The sequence below is a fragment of the Entelurus aequoreus genome, linkage group LG21, assembly GCF_033978785.1.
Source record: "Entelurus aequoreus isolate RoL-2023_Sb linkage group LG21, RoL_Eaeq_v1.1, whole genome shotgun sequence".
In the NCBI taxonomy this organism is placed as follows: Eukaryota; Metazoa; Chordata; class Actinopteri; order Syngnathiformes; family Syngnathidae; genus Entelurus; species Entelurus aequoreus.
In genome coordinates, this window is record NC_084751.1 from 49,076,751 (window position 1) to 49,100,293 (window position 23,543).

A 23,543-nucleotide genomic window follows, 5' to 3' on the forward strand; every position below is an offset into this window, starting at 1 on the left:
AAGACATTTGACTATTTCAGAGTCATACTGTCAGAGTGATGACATCATTCTCATCATAGCTACGACTTGAGAGAACAGTAAGTAGGCCATATTCATGATTTAGTGCTCCAGACATCACACTCTAGGACATTACTGAAAACCTCACAATGTTTTAATTGTTATGTATTAGTATACTAAAAAAGGTTAAACAACATGAGCAACATTTCAAATGGAATGGAAAATGGCTCCCAAATTCCAATTCCATACCATGAATTTGAACTACATTTGAATTGAGGTTGCAAAACAGAGCGTCGAATCGCAAATGACATGAACATTCCAATTGAGAATTGTTGTTATATCACATAATCAACTACTTCCACATTTGTCAACCAAGAACATTGAAATTGAGCACTTTTAATAATTATTAGTGTTGTGTGCTAGCATACATGCTAACTGTTAGTATGTTATAATATTAGCTAGTTTTATGGGTATAAATCTAAAAGTCATGCATATTGTTATTCGGCATAATATGGCTAGCATGCTATTAGTTAGCATTTCAGCCAATTTTGTAGGTATAAAACTAAAAGGTATGATTCCTTTCAAAATATGGAAAATTGTGGGAAAATACTTCATTTTCCAGAATGCTGTACTTTACCAAGTATTCCCAATGAAAGAAATGTGTTTGTTTGCAAAGTATTTTCAGTATTTAGGCCAAAACCTTTGGAAAATGTGACACATTCTTCCTGTTACTTGGCTATACCGATTTTATCTGATTTGGAAATAATTTAATTCCACTGAAATTGAAATTCCAAAATTAGAGTTTTACATAAGCCTACTGTACATCTATTTTTAAGCCCCTAAAGGACAAATATACCTTTCTGCACCCTTTTTAAACATGAACATGCATCACAGGCTGGAAATACAAACATGCATTCCTAGGATCATATGGACACGCATCTCATGGAAAAATGTCAGACTGAGGACCCGCCGTGAGCACTTAGGGGTTCATGTATTTTCCAAATGTGAGCCAATGAGACATATTTCACTTCTGCCAGTCGTTTAAAACATTATATAATTGTTCTATTGACTGTATTTCACCGTTATAGTTTACACATTTTAAACAATTGTAACATAATTGTACATAAGGACTGTAAATGAGTCAAACAGTAGGTGAGGGTTAAGTTGAGGGTGTTAATCATTCAGTACAACGGAGAATGTTCTGTGTTGTGTTGTCCTAGTCCAGACTAGGCGTTCTTGCTGTCTGATAGTGATTACAGTCTATCAGATGCCAGCAGTGTTGGCTTCTGTGGTTCCTAATTGGTCAGATTAAGTTGATGTCATGATTTTGGACTCAGCTCCGTAATTGGCATGTTCTGAACACAGTAGTTGGGGGAGTCTGGTCATGGTTTCCTAAAGGACTGATTACATGTGTGGCTGAGTGTATGTTTGTATACGTGGTTTGAAGATCAGCCAATGAATGGCCAGTGTTACAGCTTTCTAATTAGCCAATCCCCAGGGGACATGGGAGAATAAAGTACAAATCTGTGGCAATAGTGAGTGTGCACGCACTCGGTGACTGGGACACGTTTACACAAATGACTTCAGCACTTTGGACTTTTAGCAACACACGTCACAGTCGTCTTTCCAGTTCACAGTGTGTGTACTTTTTGGGGAAGGGGGGTTGACGTCTACAGGCACATGGACCGCCAGACAGGAACTGTGGCGGATCAAAGTTTTAGATAAAGTAGCTGACCTTTGTAAGACTCATATTTGCAGACCCTATAAAAGTAATGAAGGTTTAACTACTAAAGCACCCGAGTTCAACCACAGATTGCTCCCAGTCTGACTAAGTTGTGATCGTAACGGATGTTGGACGTTTTCTGGATCCACTTAGTGGGGGTCTTACAGCGAGAAGTGAGTGGGACGGGTGAGAAGGAGGGGGATGCAATAGCTAGACTTTGGCATGTGTGGAGATTTGTGGCTGGTTTGCAGTGGAGGAGTGGAATAATGGACTGCACCAAAATGAGCAAACAGAGTGGGGGCTGGGCAGATCTTGGTCGCCAAATCTACTATTGGTTGGACACATTTACTCGATCCTATTATAACATACATGTATTACCTCAACTTATCAGCTATGTGATGGAGTTCTGAATTCAAAACATTTGTATCTCAAATCAATGTCGCCTTCACATTCACGTTCTTTCTTCATGGGTAGAAAACATCTCTATCTATAAGCTAATGCTAGGGAGTAAGACCAGATGTTTTGGGTGGATCTTACAGGGTCTACTGAAACATTAAAGTCGGGGATGCTTGGAATTCACATTTTTGCTTGCAACTTAAATCACAACAATTTGCTTAGAGACTGCTCTAATGTCTAAACACTTTACGTTGAGTCACTCTTAAGTTAAGCTACCATTGTACATCATATTTGTATTCATGCTGTCAAATGAGTCCATGTTGATGTTTAATCAGATGAATGCAGTGGCTTAGTAATAGTTGTTTATAGGTTTGTGAAAGATAAGCCAATGCGACCGGAGTGATTATGCTGCGTGAGGAGCAGGCGCCTCAATCAGGGTAATCAGCTGTGAATCCTTACTTTATCAGTGTGTAGAAAATAAACTAGAAATCAGTTGACGGTTTGTATCTTCTGTGGTGTGATTGTATTATGGGAGAACTACGGAGTGGACAGGCTACGACGTCACGAGTGTGCGACGTAGCGGGAGACAGAAGAGTAGTGAGTGAGAGAGCAATGATTGAGCTAATTAAAGTATCCTCGTTATAAAGTCCAGCTGGACTCACATATGTCATTCAGTAACACGACATCTTCAATAAAACAACACAAGTCAGGGCTGCCAGCGAAAAGATTGACAGGCGCTTGCTACCTTAGCTAATGTGACTGAAGACGAGAGCGGATGTGACCGCAATAACCGGGTGTTGTGCGAGACTAGCAATCATTTGACACTTTATCTTTAAAACAATGCGAGAGCCAGGGCTGCTCGCAAAGTTTTTACGCCGCTGAACGGTAACACCACGGAACATCCTTCTCCCTTGGTCAATAACCACCAACTGACTTGACCACACTTTTGCCTTGCAGAACGACTACTTTATTTGTGTATTGGCATAAAGCAACAGCATAGCAGTAACAACACCCCTGGTGGACTTCCTACACACACACTTCTCCCGCTAACTACTCCCGTCCCTGTGTCGGGTATAGTTTGCACAGGGTCCAAAAAAGCTGTCCAGGATGTGCCTGTCATATGATTTTATTTTGGACCTCTAGAATTAGCATGTCCTTATCAAAGGTATCAACAGGGTGACATTTCGTCTAAAAACGTTTAACCTGTTGACTATAAGCATGTCGCTTTTATAAAATGTGTTTTTTTTATACTTGACCATGAATGTGCCTACTATGGGTGTTGTCATTCATTGTTCTTCTCAGGGCTTTCAACTCAATGGTGGACTGTTCAGTTTGTCTTAGAAGACGTTAGGCCTCTCCTCCCATCAGTTCATGGTCATTGTCTTAGACTGGACAAATAGAGTCTAAGGCTGGTGCCAAGGTCCCAACATGATGAGGGACCTTGACTCTTGATGTCCATACCCCCCCCCCCCCCCCACACACACACACACACACACCCCTGATTGTAAATAATGTAAATAATTCAATGTGATTATCTTGTGTGATGACTGTATTATGATGATAGTATATATGATAGTATATATCTGTATCATGAATCAATTTAAGTGGACCCCGACTTAAACAAGTTGAAAAACTTATTGGGGTGTTACCATTTAGTGGTCAATTGTACGGAATATGTACTTCACTGTGCAACCTACTAATAAAAGTCTCAATCAATCAAAAACCTATGCTCAAGAAGGAAAGGTTTTGTTCTTTTGTGCTGTAAAAAAGAATGTGTTCATCAACAAATGTGAACCATAGAATGGAATCATTCACACACCTTATCGAGTCTTATCCTATCGTTCATACACTATTTCAAATCTTATACAATCGTTTGGTGTTTAAAATATATGGTTTTTAAATGTCCTTGTGTATAGAACGGTCCATGACTCAGAGATGTACAACTCTGCTTGTTTGTGTGATTGACTGACAACCCATTCAGGGTACAACCCGCCTCTTGGCTCAAGTCAACGGGGATAAACTCCAGCTCATATGTGACTTAATGACAAGCGGATGGAAGTTGTGGAAACAATTGTAATACTTTTTGAAGGGAGTTTGGTAGAATATTGACAAAGATCTGTTTTTAAGGCAGCAGAGAATGCTTTTCACTTACTAACGGGGAACATGAAGGCGACGGCATCTCCAGTTCCAAAGCAAAATTATTTTGGTGGTGACTGGGGTTCTCGGAATTAGGCAGTTATTGACAGCAAAGGATTTTTTTAAAAGCATATGATTTTATTTAAAGTTATATAAATGTTCCAAATATTTTTCATCCCCTTGATATTCTACGTAAAATGATTATAATTCCAGTTGTTGTACATTTTTGTTTTGTATTTCTACTGTAGTGGTTTATAGCGGCAAAATCATAAAAACACTGGATCCAAATCTATTCATAATAATGTTTACTATTAACTTTATCATTTCCTATGTATGGCCTTTGGAAGCCACCAAGAGGCCAAAAATAATGACCTGTAAGTAGACCTCCAGCTATTGTTTTTTTTTTTAGCAATTGATCGATTATTTTGTTTGATTATTGAGTAATGGGATGAAACACACTTTATAGCCTCAATGTGTATTTTAGGGAAAATTACTGAAATAAAGATTTATTTATTTTTTAATAGCTGCACATTATTAACATTACAATGGCAGTTTTAACATGTGTGCAGTAGTAAAATGTTTAAAATAAGTCTCTGCTGTTCTGCAGAGCACAGCACCCACACACCACCGCTCTCATGTACGCTCACTCTATTGGTGTGGAATCTATGGCCACAAGTTCAAAGTTCAAATTGTTATAGTTACACTCATTAACTGATTAATCGAAGCTACAGAATATTAATCAAAGCTTATTTCTCATCGGATGAATCGATTGAACTAATGAATCAATGAAGTTGTAAGTTTGCTTGCATCTGCTTTGTAACTTGAAGAGTGAGTGTACACGTAAACACTGCCAAGACATGACTTATGAGACATCGTCAAAATAATTGCACCATTCAGGACAGCGTTAGGGAATGGTCAATAAGTTTGCTTAACATTTAGTAGTTTGGCAAAGTAGAGCAAGCAGCTAAACACATTACATTATTTTCTTCATAGCAGAGGAAACATGGTAATGAGATGCTAGCTTTATGGACAGTGTGTGAGTGTGTGTGTGTGCGTGTGTGTGTGTGTGTGTGTGTGTGTGTGTGTGTGTGTGTGTGTGTGTGTGTGTGTGTGTGTGTGTGTGTGTGTGTGTGTGTGTTTGTGTGTGTGTGTGTGTGTGTGTGTGTGTGTGTGTGTGTGTCCAGAGTCTCTGGATAGGGTGTAGGCAATGGGGGCAGTCTTTTATTTTTGCAGGGAGGGTCTGAGGCCCGACTAGATCTAGACTAAGCCTAGAATTAGCAGCAGCAGCTGAATGGTGATGTGTGTGTGTGTGTGTGTGTGTGTGTGTGTGTGTGTGTGTGTGTGTGTGTGTGTGTGTGTGTGTGTGTGTGTGTGTGTGTGTGTGTGTGTGTGTGTGTGTGTGTGTGTGTGTGTGTGTGTGTGTGTGTGTGTGTGTGTGTGTGTGTGTGTGTGTGTGTGTGTGTGTGTGGATGTGATTGGGTTGCACCAATATGACACAGGAGAGGGGTGGTATGCTGGTATCAGCAGTGGTGTGTCGTCACATATGTGTGTTTATATATACTGTATATATATGTGTATATATATATATATATATATATATATATATATATATATATATATATATATATATATATATATATATATATATATATATATATATATATAAATATATATATATATATATATATGTATATATATATATATATAAGATATGTATATATATATATATATATATATATATATATATATATATATATATATATATGTATATATATATATATATATATATATATATAGATATATATATATATATATATATATATATATATATATATATACATATCTTATATATATATATATATATATACATATATATATATATATATATATATATATATATATATATATATATATATATATATATATATAAATATATATATATATATATATATATATATATATATATATATATATATATATATATATATATATATATATATATATATATATATATATATATATATATATAAATAGCAGTGGTGTGTCGTCAGGTCCAACAAGACCTTCTCTGCTGGCCTAACATAACCACAAATCCTCATCATAATTAAAGATAAAAGTCATTTTTAATTGACTTTCCCTAAATATGTAAAAGTATTCATATTGTCTTCATGTCATATTATGCTCCTTCCAGTGCTGTTGTTTTTACTTTATAGAGTTTGTATCCAATCAGAATTCAGCTAGCTTATGTTGCTATGCTGTACCAAATCTGCCTTCACAATCAACAATGTGTGTGCACTGTAAGTGAACACCCACATACAGTTGATAGACAATTGTCTTCACAATCAACAATGTGTGTGCACTGTAAGTGAACGGACACATACAGTTGATAGACAGTTGTCAGTAAGTTCTTCTAGCTGGCCTAAGGCAGATATATATAGTGATGTTATGAGCTAGGTAACATAAGAACTCCATTACCCAGCATGCCACAGTAGTGTAGAGCATGTGCAGTAGCCACGTTTAGGTTGTTGAATGTCGACATGCAGCAGGATGTTATTGATGAGCACCTTGTGGAGTAAACTTGAAGAAGTCAGCCAACACGCCTGCTCTGCATCTTTTATGATTAGACAAGACAACACATATATTTGCAAGGCCATTTTCAAGAAGGATATTTAAAGAGAAACCACATCTTGTGAGACCATGTCGGCCAACCCCGGAAGCTAACTCAGCTGTCCATGAAATGTGAGTTCACATATTTTATTTCTTTATTTTTTTACGTTTAATATGTTTTTTGCTATTTTAATTTTGACAGTACCACATAAGATATGTTTTAATTGCTGATGCGGGTTTATTGATTTTTAAATGTGCCAGAAAATAAGTAGATTTGTACACTGTTGATGTGATTCAATGGTCAGTAGTGTGTAAATGTGTTTGTGTATAGTATTTCTCCAGCTATGGTCATGTGGTGACATCATGATGCTATTGTGAGAGGTCATCATTGAAGTCATCACTGAAGGCCTAGGTGGGAAACTCACGGCCCGCCACTGCTATCAGGACATAAAGAATATGTTTGATACAACATTTTACCACATTGTAATCTATTTAATCAGATAAAGCATCAAAATAACTTGAATTGAATACCTGGCTGGCTTCCCTTACTTCAGTATTAAGGAAGTTACTGTAACGTTTGCGCAAAGATATTATGCTTTCACTCCCTAATATTGACTCAAAGGAGTCATATTATGCCAAACTCACCTATTTGGCCTGTTTTTGTGTACTTGGGATCTCCCCCAAATCCCCAAAATGGGAATTCAAACCACGGAGGAGTTAAGGAGATATTGATAAAACAGTTTTGCCTTATTCCAAAATAGCAGTTAAGAATTTGCCTCAACATTTACTAATATGTGACATCAGAAGGTATCTCTATACATGGTTGTGGTTTTCTGGGAGACATCTGCATGAGTCCACCATTTTTATTTTGTGGTGTGGCAGTCGTAGTCCAAACAAAAATATATTTGCAGTGACACGCAAAGACTAAAATGTTCTATTATTGGTTGTGTTAACCAGCACAGGTCACTTCAGTAACCCCCCAACCTCATTTAAAGAAGTCAATGTTGTGATTCCTACCAATCTAATTACTCGAGTGCAGGACAGCCAGACGGCAGCCTAAAAGCCTAACCCTAACCCTAACCCTAACCCTAACCCTCACCCTAACCCTAACCCTAACCCTAAAAGCTCAGAGCTTGGCTTAGAGACCCGCCTCGGAGCTAATAAACTTTCTCCTCGGTTCTGAAATTTCCCCTTCTTGGTTTTCTTCTTGACTAGACTCTGGCTCATATTGCTGCAGATATATATATATACACTACCGTTCAAAAGTTTGGGGTCACCCAAACAATTTAGTGGAATAGCCTTCATTTCTAAGAACAAGAATAGACTGTGGAGTTTCAGATGAAAGTTCTCTTTTTCTGGACATTTTGAGCGTTTAATTGAGCCCACAAATGTGATGCTCCAGAAAGTCAATCTGCTCAAAGGAAGGTCAGTTTTGTAGCTTCTGTAACGAGCTAAAGTGTTTTCAGATGTGTGAACATGATTGCACAAGGGTTTTCTAATCATCAATTAGCCTTCTGAGCCAATGAGCAAACACATTGTACCATTAGAACACTGGAGTGATAGTTGCTGGAAATGGGCCTCTATACACCTATGTAGATATTGCACCAAAAAGCAGACATTTGCAGCTAGAATAGTCATTTAGCACATTAGCAATGTATAGAGTGTATTTCTTTCAAGTTAAGACTAGTTTAAAGTTATCTTCATTGAAAAGTACAGTGCTTTTCCTTCAAAAATAAGTACATTTACATGTGACCCCAAACTTTTGAACGCTAGTGTATATAAATATATATATACATATATATGTATCGAGGACTCTACAATTTTCTGCCGTTGCCACTTGTAATAAAAAGAAGTTGCGTATACTTCTAACTTAAGATATTTGCTGGTATGGAATCAAACCGCCAAAACCACAGACTTGGCTGACGGGGCGGATACGCATCCAGCTGGAGGGGGCGGGGCATAAAGGATGTCTTTGGCATGTAAACAAGAGCACAAAACGGCTTGTTGATAATTGTTGTTATAAACTTATGTATGATTAGCAAAAGTTGAGACAAATGACAAAAAGCTGCAAGATGTAATTTATTATTTTTGTGTAGTCTGGTACAAGATGACTAGAACTACCAAGTGATGAATTAGTGTGGAAAAGCTGGTCACAGCCCACAGAAACTCTTAGTTTCCTGCAAACGTCCGTGCATGCAATGGTGGATTGCAACACCCAGAGAAGGAAGTGATTCTTGTTGTTTTTTAGAAGATAAATAAGTTCAAATGTTTATTTAGAAATGATATTTGGGATAGGATAGTATGTGAAACTCCTTGAACAGAGTATTGCTGGTGAGTTTTGCCAAGTAGTGAAGGTCTTCTTGGATGTAGTGTAGCACTAAACTCACCTTGTGTTCTTTTGACTGCACACTAGTAGTGTTTAATCCACAATAGACGACATCATCACTGTAAGTAATCAATGGACATATTATTATACCCATCCCTACACACGTTTGTGTCAAATAGTTGAATGGATTGCATCATGCCGACCTTGACTAGGTTTGAACACAAGTGCCTTTCTGTGTGCACATCTTTCTTTTTTGCGTCTTTCTTCCTTCTGAGTACGCCACTTCCTGCTGATACAGAAGATTGGGAATATGTTGTACGGTAATGTCTTTTTTCAGTCAACCAGCGAAGGAGCATATTATTCCACAAAGCATTACGCAGCATGGAGAGTCTTTTCAAAAGCTCTTAGAAGCACATTTATAATGTTTTAGGGGATGCTAGTCAAAGAGTGGAATGTCCCTTCAACCAACCTACTGGACAAGTTGAAGTATGGTCACCTGGACAAGTTGAAGTATGGTCACCTGGACAAGTTGAAGTATGGTCACCTGGACAAGTTGAAGTATGGTCACCTGGACAAGTTGAAGTATGGTCACCTGGACAAGCAGACACTAAATAATAATACTTAGTTGCAGTCCAGTGAAGGTACGTCCACTTATAGCAGCTTTGCAACACATCATTGATTGTTTAGGGTAACTTTGTAAGCTCTGCAGTATTTTCCAGGAGAAGCAAGAAGTGTGTTTGTATGCTCATGTCTGCCCGCATGGACGTGTGAGTGTAGATGCACAGGTATGGTGAGTGTAGATGCACAAGTATGCTGAGTGTAGATGCACAGGTATGGTGAGTGTAGATGCACAGGTATGGTGAGTATAGATGCACAGGTATGGTGAGTGTAGATGCACAGGTATGCTGAGTGTAGATGCACAGGTATGCTGAGTGTAGATGCACAGGTATGGTGAGTGTAGATGCACAGGTATGGTGAGTGTAGATGCACAGGTATGGTGAGTGTAGATGCACAGGTATGCTGAGTGTAGATGCACAGGTATGCTGAGTGTAGATGCACAGGTATGCTGAGTGTAGATGCACAGGTATTGTGAGTGTAGATGCACAGGTATGCTGAGTGTAGATGCACAGGTATGGTGAGTGTAGATGCACAGGTATGCTGAGTGTAGATGCACAGGTATGGTGAGTGTAGATGCACAGGTATGGTGAGTGTAGATGCACAGGTATGGTGAGTGTAGATGCACAGGTATGGTGAGTGTAGATGCACAGGTATGCTGAGTGTAGATGCACAGGTATGGTGAGTGTAGATGCACAGGTATGGTGAGTGTAGATGCACAGGTATGGTGAGTGTAGATGCACAGGTATGCTGAGTGTAGATGCACAGGTATGCTGAGTGTAGATGCACAGGTATGGTGAGTGTGCAAGCTTGCTAAACAGTCAGCAGATTTACCTTCCTCAAGGTAAAGTTCCTAAACACAGGTGCATCATGACAAGCAGGTACATCTCAGACTGTGCACTTTAGGTGCATCATGACAAGCAGGTGAAGCTCGGACTGTGCACTTTAGGTGCATCATGAGAAGCAGGTACATCTCAGACTGTGCACTTTAGGTGCATATGTATGCTGAATGGAAGATGATCTCCATGAGGAAGATGTTTCTCTTGGAATGTGAAGCATGTGACCTCTACCTCCCACACTGTCTGTTTGTGAGTGAAGTGTCAGCAGAACTTAGTATGGAATGTTCCAGCCCATCCTGACCAAGAGGTGATGTTACACGGAAGTGTTTCACTAACAAACAGACACATTGAAAGTTTGTGTTGACATTGAAACGACTCTGTTGTTCACCTTTGGCTGCTTTGTGTAAGAATAGCAACTATAAAGTTGGACACAGTTGATGTTAGTAAATGCTGGTGGATGTCAGGGATGGCAAAGTGGCCTCACATTTACAGTATATTGCAGGATATATGCTGTGGTAATGAAATATATCACAATATTATATTTGAGCTACAAAAAGTTACAAAGGCTCCTAATTTAGCTTCTGATGTATGCGTAACATATGACATCATTTCCTGTTGTATTATTTTCTCAAAAGTATGACATCATATTGTCTGCAACGCACAACCCTAGTTGGCCTACAATATGTTCTGAGTTTCCTATATGAAGTATTTGTTCCCAGGTAGATGTACATTGGACTCATCTTACCTGTCGTACAGGTGTGGAAATTAATATCAAAGTGAATCCTGGGACATTTTTGTCAAGAAATTTTCCAGAACATGTTCCTTTTTAAACTATCCTTGTCTACATGTGTGCCATGAGTTGGCCTAAAATAGGATTTGCCAACCAAAAATATTCCATTGAAAGCCACTGGAAATATGTTATTCTACTTTTTCTTTTTGACAACTAGTGGACATTATTTCTCCCACATTTACGCCACAAATACTTTTGGACAGCCACATGTACATTTCTCGCTACTTTTCCCTCACGCATGACAAACATTGTGACGCATCATGTGTGCCGGAATAAAAGACACATCAGTGTTGCCAACTTAGCGAAGTTGTTGCTATATTTAGCGAGTAACTCTTCTTACTCTCTTCCCCAAAAAGTGGCTCATAACAAATATATTGTCAAGACACTTTTGAAAACTGAAATAAAAGAATGTATATTGCTTTATTTTGCTTTCCAGGTTTTTTCCAATTCTTGTTAATGCGTTATGGCCAATTATGCAAATGTAATGATGACCTCATTACGTGACCTCACATAGAGTCCTGTGGGGAACACTGGTGGAATGATGTAAATATACTGCAATGTTAACAATATTATTTGTATTTATTACATGTAGAAGTAAAGGATTGACTCATTTAAAGTGGACAGATATATTCAATAGTTTTATAGCAGTTTTTTGGTGTTTTAGATTGAGTTTGTGAGTGAATGGTAAGTACCTCTGGCAGGGGTGTCAACTCCTTTTCAGTGAGGGTCTCATCCCAGTGATGGTCGCCATTAGAAGGCCGCTTTTAACATTGATAATATATGAATATGAATAAATAAAGAATTGCTTCATGAAATTATTACACACTTGCCTATGCATTTGATTATTAATATACTTTTTTTTTTACATACACTGTAAAACAAAATTTTTTATAAAAACAGGCAGCTCATTTGCCAGAATTTTACGGTAAAATGTACAGTATAAGATGTAAGATGTACAGTATAAGATGTAAGATGTCAAACGTACAGAGCAAAAGAGAAGTGGATGTTTATCCAACATTAATGAACATTTGGGGGTTTCCTATCAAGTTATTTCAAGCCAAGAGGAAATGTGTGAGAGACATCCACAGTATCCCATGGCCTTCTACCCCATGCTGTGTTGTTTACATTCCCATGCATGTCAAAGTCAAAGCAAGGACACGAGACTTCACATTGCCTGTGTTTTGTTCAGTGGTTTGCCCAACAAAGCCTTCATCCATGTCCACTTCAGTGAAGGTCTTTCCTCCCCACTTTCACTTTGACTTCTATTGAGAGGCCTAGAGTGGTCTTATTCCTCTTACCATAAATCTTCAGCACCCTTCCTTCATAAGCGCTGACCTTCCACTGTAGTAATACTTCACTTCCCTTCTTTACTTCAATGTGCTACATTGTAAACGTTGCATTGTAACACTTGTCACCCTTTTAAAATCTCATCAACTGTTCTATCATATTTTGCCTCTAAGAGGTCCTACAACAAATGTTTTATGTGCTGCATCATTTATTTGTGCCATGTTTGTCAGCTATGTTATTAATGTTGACCTGACTTTGACATATTAGTATTATTTACACCTCTGTTTTGTTTCATGCAGGAAAAGCGAAAACGTCAAACTGAAATCGAGGACAAGCGAAGCCAGCTCGATGATTTGGTTTTACAGCTGCAACATGTCAAGGTTAGTTGGTCTTTTTTGTTTTCTCTGCATACGTTACACTATTGTATAAAATACTTGAATGTGGTGGATTGCTTTAAAGATCTTAAATCACTCATAAGAGACCAGATTTATCATCAACAATTCTTGGGCGTTCAATCCGTCGTAACGGGACTGTCCAGTTTGTCTTAAAAGACTTTTCACTTCTCATCCTAGCAGGCTTTATTGTCTTAGAGCAGGGATGCTCACACTTTTTCTGCAGGCGAGCTACTTTTCAATTGATCAAGTCGTGGGGATCTACCTCATTCATATGTAATTTATATTTACTTATTTATGAAATATATGTTTTTGTTAACAAGTTAAAGGTGTTTAATGATAATGCAAGCATGTTTAACACATATAGTTAATATTGTTCATAAATTAAAGGTGTTTAATGATAATACAAGCATGTTTAATACATATAGTTAATATTGTTAACAAGTTAAAGGTGTTTAAAGATAATACAAGCATGTTTAACACATATAGTTAATGTTAACAAGTGAAAGGTGTTTAAAGATAATGCAAGCATTTTTAACACATAGTTAATATTGTTAACAAGTTAGAGGTGTTTAAAGATAATACAAGCATGTTTAACACATATAGTTAATGTTGTTAATATGTTAAAGGTGTTTAAAGATAATACAAGCATGTTTAACACATATAGTTAATGTTGTTAATATGTTAAAGGTGTTTAGTGATAATACAAGCATGTTTAACACATATAGTTAATATTGTTAACAAGTTAAAGGTGTTTAAAGATAATACAAGCATGTTTAACACATATAGTTAATGTTAACAAGTTAGAGGTGTTTAAAGATAATACAAGCATGTTTAACACATATAGTTAATGTTGTTAATATGTTAAAGGTGTTTAAAGATAATACAAGCATGTTTAACACATATAGTTAATGTTGTTAATATGTTAAAGGTGTTTAGTGATAATACAAGCATGTTTAACACATATAGTTAATATTGTTAACAAGTTAAAGGTGTTTAAAGATAATACAAGCATGTTTAACACATATAGTTAATATTGTTAACAAGTTAAAGGTGTTTAAAGATAATACAAGCATGTTTAACACATATAGTTAATGTTGTTAATAAGTTAAAGGTGTTTAAAGATAATGCAAGCATGTTTAACACATATAGTTAATATTGTTAACAAGTTAAAGGTGTTTAATGATAATACAAGCATGTTTAACGCATATAGTTAATATTGTTAACAAGTTAAAGGTGTTTAAAGATAATACAAGCATGTTTAACACATATAGTTAATATTGTTAACAAGTTAAAGGTGTTTAAAGATAATGCAAGCATGTTTAACACATATAGATTCCTTTCTTTCATGAAGACAAGAATATAAGTTGGTGTATTACCTGATTGTGATGACTTGCATTGATAGGAATCAGACAGTAGTAATGATAATTACTGATTACTTGCATTGATAGTAATCAGACAGTAGTGATGATAATTACTGATGACTTGCATTGATAGGAATCTGACAGTAGTGATGATAATTACTGATGACTTGCATAGATTGAATCAGACAGTTAGTGATGATAACGTCCACATTTTCAAATGGAGGAGAAAAAAAGTCTTCCTTTCTGTCCAATACCACATGAAAGTGGTTGCTTTTTGTCATCCTATTTGTCCAGCTTCCGTACTCTTTTGTATACACTTTACAAGAAATACATTGGCGGCAAACTTCGTAGCTTGCTAGCTTGTGCACGCCAGCTTTCTGAGACTCTTATTTTGTTAGCGCAGGCAGGATGAAGCAGAGCTTTTATTGTGCAACTGTGCAGTCGGTCTTTGGAGTTTTGACGACAGGTACGGCGCCAGAGTCTGTTGAAATAAAAATTGTTTCTCGCCTTCCTGTCGGTCATTTTTTCTTAATAATGATCTGGCAGCAGCCAGCGTCATCTCACAAGAACCTCGGGTGCCGTGAATGTCAATCAAGTGACCAAAGTGACGTCATAGTGAAGATTTATGATCGCTGATTTTTAGGACTATTTTTTTAATGCCTGGCTGGCGATCGACTGACACACCCTCCGTGATCGACCGGTAGCTCGTGATCGACGTAATGAGCACTCCTGTCTTAGACTAATCAGATCTAGTCTAACTGGAATAGTCAGACCTGGTCTTCTAAGACAAACCAAGCAGTCCAGTTGTGATCCATTGAATGTCCTAAGAAGACACTGACCTGATGAATAAGAATGAAGTGCTGTATGATGGTGGAGTATAAAGGTGTAACAGGTTATTAGTGTAGTAAAGGGTAGTTATTTATATTGTCTTTTTGAGCTCACACACATGATCATATACTTGGAGACAAACAGCCTCGAGAATCCCTGGTGAGATGTAGAATGCGTGGGAAAGAGGCAGTGGGTCCTCATTCTGCTATAAATATCCTGTCAGTTCAACTATCTGAAATGAAAATGCATTCCTTTCGCTAATTGAAGGCCTTTAAACACTTGGCATGAAAACAAATTGCATTACGTAGGTTTGATTCCTGACTACTGCTGTTGTCCAGCATTAAGCACCCACTTAAAGGAAACATTGACAAATACTTCCTAATTAAAAGCATGTACACTTTACGTAGGAGCCCATTCAAGTGTCATGCTCAACGCACTTTCATGCTGAAATATGGACCTAGCAAACTTAGTTGGAGCTAAAGTATATGAAGTTTATAAGTGGACTATTTTCCAGCAACATGAGCTCTCTGCACAAGGCCAGACCTCCATGGGGGCCACATGCCATAACATTGCCTGCCATACCACAAACATGGTAAAAACACCAGCCTGTCAAAGTGTCCAATACATTCATCACAAGGATTCTTCATATTTGGGAGTTTCTTAATCCTAGTTGCATTTTATTTTGCACAGCAATTTATCAAAGGGTAAAAGTTTAGGATGATTCCTTCACTTCAGTGTCTCTGCCCCTCAAAATTGAGTACAACTTTGCTTCATGTGAAGGTTTAATGGTCTTTTCAGACCAACTAAAGCGTGATGGTTCTTGTATGTGCGATTCAACACCTTGCCCTCGCTCTTGAACACACCGCGGTGCTCTGTTTAGTGTCCGGGCGCACAACACTTGATGTAATCAGCATCTGCTCATGCAGCCCTATTAGATGGCCATTACCTCTGAAGGCCAAGCAGCATGAAGCAGGCTTTGTAGTCTGTTCTCCAGGGGCCTGCTGCCCACACAGAGGAAATGGGAGACTAGAAGTCAGTGATTTGATAAGGACAGCTGGCCTGCATGATCCAGGACTCTCACAATTGACGCACTGGTTTGCAATTTCTTAGTCAAGTATACAGGAAGTTTCATGGTGCATTTAATATCTGCTAGAAGTCACTTGTAAAGTATATCAGTGATATGAGTTTGAGTTTAAGGAAACTGTCTGGCTTTTCTTATGCTTGAAGTGACTTAAGGTGAGGAATCAAAAGGGACTGAGAAGTTTGTCAAACAACAGAGAGGGAAGTGCACACTGGGGATGGAAACAAAGTAGCAGAATATCTTGATAGGGCTGGACGACTATACTGTATGATGGTGATCAATTTCAGGTCGATCATGGTGATCGGCTGTGAGCGTATATTAACTTGAATCCACCTTTTACTGCCCAACTTCCGGTTACAAGGTACGCAGAAGTAGACATCATCTTAGATGTGAAGAGAATGTGCAGCTGAGGTCAGCAACATAAAAGTTCTCCAGGGCCAATGATTGACACGTTATTGACATCACGGATGGAATCAAGGTTGGATAAAACCAGAATATAAATGTCAGGGAAGTTGTGGTAATGTGACTGAGATGCTGTCATTGAGAGGAGAAGAGAAAAGTGCCCACCTTTGGGACGTACACAAGTCCGCCTCAAACTAGCAAACTAACTCCAACATACCGAGCCGAACAAAAGACTTCTATGATGACGTCGTTGTTACGCATGCAGTGGAAACCTGCTTCAGCGTCCACACGCACACACTCAGGACACTTTGGAAACTCCTCACCCTGGCCAAGGTTTATAAAAGGGAGCTGCACTTTTTTTTTTTGCCTTCTAAAATGTGAAAATCGTTCTTGGTGGCTAGCAATACAGCTAATGGTAGCAATCAGCTTAACCTCTAAATCACTTTAAAAATGCGTTCAAAAACCGTCAACAAACCTTCATTTACTTTCTGTAACCTGTTTAATAATAACCAAACTGTAGCAACATTGTTATTGTAAGAGTGAACACTGAGGAACTCTTTTTCTAGCGTAGTAACACGTCGGCATGCTTTGGTATTAGCCGTAAAAGCTAACTATGGAAAGAGATAGGCTAGCTTCTACGTCAGCACGAAACATGTTTGAGTTTGTAACACACAACACTGTGCTAGAACACCAATCTGTACTGAGTGAAAAACATGAAAAATCATATTACAGTATCTGTCAAGTATTATTTCATCTTTTGTTTGTACACAGCTAGCCAGACAGCGTATGCTCTGTAGTTGTAATAATAAGCCTGGTGTGCTACGTTTTTCATGATCAATATTTAAGATGTGACTCACTCGATGGACAGTTGTGCATTTGGTCCAACTGGCCGGGGAAGTTTTTTCCAGTTTAGTTTGGGTAAGCACTCCATTTATGTCGAATTAGCTTGGCTCCAAGTTCCACATTTATAGAGTCGTCACTTTCACCTCACTTTCTCGGCTTCCGTCTGCACCAACGTCTCACCCTTCCTTTGTGCTGGCTTGTAGAAGACACATGTATCGTCACAACTTTTGCTTGTAGACATTTGATAAACCATTTGATTTCGTTTCAAGGCATTCAACAGATCATCACTGGACTTTTTGGTTTGTCTTAGAAGACGTTTCACCTCTCATCCAAGTAGGATTCATCACTTCATGCTGATAGACTTAGATTGGTCAGATCTAGTCTTAGACTTAGATTGATCAGATCTATATCTGATCATAGTTAACTCAAAATGAATCGCACGGTAGATCATTTGTACCAAGTGTACCCTTGAAAAACTATGTTTTAATACCATGTTTGAACAATTAGTTTTCTCTCAAATATATATATTTTGTAAACATAATGCTTCTTTAAAAGAGCTAAGCACAAAAAGGACATACGCCTGGTTTTAATGATTACCTGAGTTGTGTTGATGTCTTGCCAGATTTTGTAGGAATACAGAATTTGTATTCCTGTTGTAGGAGCACTTGCATTCAGAGGAGAGGAGATACACCATGTTTAGATACCCGTATTGGTATGTCATGGTGTAGCCAATTCAAAGCTGTTGTTTTGATTTGTTATTTGTTGTTTGAGTAGACGTGGGCTTATGTCGGTAATTGTGTTTAACGAGACATGTCTGCTGACACTGCAGTCACACTGGCAGATATCTGATATGTATCTCATTCATTGCACATACTGTATGTCTGTCTGATATCTGATATATATCTCATTCATTGCACATACTGTATGTATGTCTGATATCTGATATATATCTCATTCATTGCACATACTGTATGTCTGTCTGATATCTGATATATATCTCATTCATTGCACATACTGTATGTCTGTCTGATTTTGGATCCAGGGATGTCAATAGACTAACTCACACAACTTCAATAGACTAACTCACACAACCTCAATAGACTAACTCACACAACTTCAATAGACTAACTCACACAACCTCAATAGACTAACTCACACAACCTCAATAGACTAACTCACACAACCTCAATAGACTAACTCACACAACCTCAATAGACTAACTCACACAACCTCAATAGACTAACTCACACAACCTCAATAGACTAACTCACACAACCTCAATAGACTAACTCACACAACCTCAATAGACTAACTCACACAACCTCAATAGACTAACTCACACAACTTCAATAGACTAACTCACACAACCTCAATAGACTAACTCACACACCTCAATAGACTAACTCACACATCCTCAAAAGACTAACTCACACAACTTCAATAGACTAACTCACACAACCTCAATAGACTAACTCACACAACCTCAATAGACTAACTCACACAACTTCAATAGACTAACTCACACAACCTCAATAGACTAACTCACACAACCTCAATAGACTAACTCACACAACCTCAATAGACTAACTCACACAACCTCAATAGACTAACTCACACAACCTCAATAGACTAACTCACACAACTTCAATAGACTAACTCACACAACCTCAATAGACTAACTCACACAACCTCAATAGACTAACTCACACAACTTCAATAGACTAACTCACACAACTTCAATAGACTAACTCACACAACCTCAATAGACTAACTCACACAACCTCAATAGACTAACTCACACAACCTCAATAGACTAACTCACACAACCTCAATAGACTAACTCACACAACCTCAATAGACTAACTCACACAACTTCAATAGACTAACTCACACAACCTCAATAGACTAACTCACACAACCTCAATAGACTAACTCACACAACCTCAATAGACTAACTCACACAACCTCAATAGACTAACTCACACAACCTCCATAAACTAACTCACACAACCTTAATAGACTAACTCACACAACCTCAATAGACTAACTCACACAACCTCAATAGACTAACTCACACAACCTCAATAGACTAACTCACACAACTTCAATAGACTAACTCACACAACTTCAATAGACTAACTCACACAACCTCAATAGACTAACTCACACAACCTCAATAGACTAACTCACACAACCTCAATAGACTAACTCACACAACCTCAATAGACTAACTCACACAACTTCAATAGACTAACTCACACAACCTCAATAGACTAACTCACACAACCTCAATAGACTAACTCACACAACCTCAATAGACTAACTCACACAACCTCAATAGACTAACTCACACAACCTCCATAGACTAACTCACACAACCTCCATAAACTAACTCACACAACCTTAATAGACTAACTCACACAACCTCAATAGACTAACTCACACAACCTCAATAGACTAACTCACACAACTTCAATAGACTAACTCACACAACTTCAATAGACTAACTCACACAACCTCAATAGACTAACTCACACAACCTCAATAGACTAACTCACACAACCTCAATAGACTAACTCACACAACCTCAATAGACTAACTCACACAACCTCAATAGACTAACTCACACAACTTCAATAGACTAACTCACACAACCTCAATAGACTAACTCACACAACCTCAATAGACTAACTCACACAACCTCAATAGACTAACTCACACAACCTCAATAGACTAACTCACACAACCTCAATAGACTAACTCACACAACTTCAATAGACTAACTCACACAACCTCAATAGACTAACTCACACAACCTCAATAGACTAACTCACACAACCTCAATAGACTAACTCACACAACCTCAATAGACTAACTCACACAACCTCAATAGACTAACTCACACAACTTCAATAGACTAACTCACACAACTTCAATAGACTAACTCACACAACCTCAATAGACTAACTCACACAACCTCAATAGACTAACTCACACAACCTCAATAGACTAACTCACACAACCTCAATAGACTAACTCACACAACCTCAATAGACTAACTCACACAACCTCAATAGACTAACTCACACAACCTCAATAGACTAACTCACACAACCTCCATAAACTAACTCACACAACCTTAATAGACTAACTCACACAACCTCAATAGACTAACTCACACAACCTCAATAGACTAACTCACACAACAGACGTGACGTTTGTGAGCTTTGCTTGGTTATCTGGAAGTGAAGCAACCACACACAAACTAACACATAGTCAGCTGTCACATTCTGACAGCAGCTGCTGAAATAACTGAGGTCAATGTGTTGTGTGTGTGTGTGTGTGTGTGTGTGTGTGTGTGTGTGTGTGTGTGTGTGTGTGTGTGTGTGTGTGTGTGTGTGTGTGTGTGTGTGTGTGTGTGTGTGTGTGTGTGTGTGCAACTGACTGACAATAAAGAGAGTTGTGTTACCAACATGGATCTATGTAGACACTCCTGATTATTAACAGACATATTTGGGGTTCATCTGTTAAAAGTTATGTATGATAGTATTTGAACATTTGTAGTAAGTCTTAATGTCTGTTAAAAGTTATGTATGATAGTATTTGAACATTTGTAGTAAGTCTTAATGTCTGTTAAAAGTTATGTATGATAGTATTTGAACATTTGTAGTATGTCTTAATGGTCCCACAGTAGTTATGTTGAACTAGTGTAGAGTTAGAGTGTCTATGTGACAAGTAAATAATAGTATAGGACTAGTGTAGAGTTAGAGTGTCTATGTGACAAGTAAATAATAGTATAGGACTAGTGTAGAGTTAGAGTGTCTATGTGACAAGTAAATAATAGTATAGGACTAGTGTAGAGTTAGAGTGTCTATGTGACAAGTAAATAATAGTATAGGACTAGTGTAGAGTTAGAGTGTCTATGTGACAAGTAAATAATAGTATAGGACAGGGGTCGGCAACCCGCGGCTCTAGAGCCGCATGCGGCTCTTTAGCGCCGCCCTAGTGGCTCTCTGGAGCTTTTTTAAAAATGTATGAAAAATGGAAAAAGATGAGGAAAAAAAAAGAGGTTTTGTTTTAATATGGTTTCCGTAGGAGGACAAACATGACGCAAACCTCCCTAATTGTTATAAAGCACACTGTTTATATTAAACATGCTTCACTGTTTTGAGTATTTGGCGAGCGCCGTTTTGTCCTACTAATTTTGGCGGTCCTTGAACTCACCGTAGTTTGTTGACAAGTATAACGTCCTCCGACTTTCTAGGACGTGTTTTATGCCACTTCTTTTTCTGTCTCATTTTGTCCACCAAACTTTTAACGTTGTGCATGAGTGCACAAAGGTGAGTTTTGTTGATGTTATTGACTTGTGTGGAGTGCTAATCTGACATATTTGGTCACTGCATGACTGCAAGCTAATCGATGCTAACATGCTATTTAGGCTAGCTATATGTACATATTGCAGCATTATGCCTCATTTGTAGCTATATTTGAGCTCATTTAGTTTCCTTTAAGTCCTCTTAATTCAATTCATAACTCATGACACAATGTGGCTTTTAATTTTTTGCGGCTCCAGACAGATTTGTTTTTGTATTTTTGGTCCAATATGGCTCTTTCAACATTTTGGGTTGCCGACCCCTGGTATAGGACTAGTGTAGAGTTAGAGTGTCTATGTGACAAGTAAATAATAGTATAGGACTAGTGTAGAGTTAGAGTGTCTATGTGACAAGTAAATAATAGTATAGGACAAATGTGTTTATTTGAAGTATGTTGGCCAATGATGCTGGAATCTAGACAGCCTTTTGTGTGTCTGTAGCTTTATTGCTAATAAGCTGTTTGTCCATGAGTGACAGCAATATTATCTACCTGCCACATAGACACTCTAACTCTACACTAGTCCTATACTATTATCTACCTGCCACATAGACACTCTAACTCTACACTAGTCCTATACTATTATCTACCTGCCACATAGACACTCTAACTCTACACTAGTCCTATACTATTATCTACCTGCCACATAGGCACTCTAACTCTACACTAGTCCTATACTATTATCTACCTGCCACATAGACACTCTAACTCTACACTAGTTCTATACTATTATCTACTTGTCACATAGACACTCTAACTCTACACTAGTCCTATACTATTATCTACCTGCCACATAGACACTGTAACTCTACACTAGTCCTATACTATTATCTACTTGTCACATAGACACTGTAACTCTACACTAGTTCAACATAACACACTTGTCCTATACTATTATCTATTTTTTAATTTTCCTGAGGGAACTCTCCTGAAGGAATCAATAAAGTACTATCCATATATCTTGTCACATAGACACTGTAACTCTACACTAGTTCAACATAACACACTTGTCCTATACTATTATCTACCTGCCACATAGACACTGTAACTCTACACTAGTTCAACATATTATACTTATCCGTCGCCACATTTAGCTTCAAATATTGTGGATTAACCACCTGGCAAATGTTTTATTTTATTTTAATTTTTTAACCTATTAAATATCTTTGCCCTAAATGAAGGATTTTCAAGCATAAAATGTATTTAGTAGGTTCTTAACACCTTTTTTTACGCTCTAGCTTAGATTTAGATTTATAATTAGTGTTATGCTTTAAGTTATTTTTTCATTGGTGGTTGAAGTTGTTTATGTAACAAGCTGTTTGAGAAGTTAACACGTTGTTGTTTCTGCTTCCTGTACACAAGAAACACAAGTATATAAACAATATAAAATAAGAATAAAGAGTTTACATATTGTTGTTTCTGCTTCCTGTACACAAGAAACACAAGTATATAAACACTTTATAATAAGAATAAAGAGTTCATATATGCTTGTTCCTGCTCTGTAGACAGTTGATGTGCCGCTCAGAGATCGACACAATCCTGCCCT

General features: G+C 37.7%; 1 protein-coding gene across 4 annotated transcripts in view; it reads left to right on the forward strand.

Moving 5' to 3' along the window:
- LOC133638795 (PALM2-AKAP2 fusion protein-like) overlaps window positions 1–23,543 on the forward strand; it is a 175,013-nt gene that overhangs the window by 20,416 nt on the left and 131,054 nt on the right. For all 4 annotated transcript variants that reach the window (XM_062031752.1, XM_062031753.1, XM_062031755.1 and 1 more), the window contains exon 3: window positions 13,016–13,096. In XM_062031752.1, coding sequence (XP_061887736.1) covers window positions 13,016–13,096 — 81 coding nt within the window. The remainder of the gene's footprint in view (window positions 1–13,015; window positions 13,097–23,543) is intronic.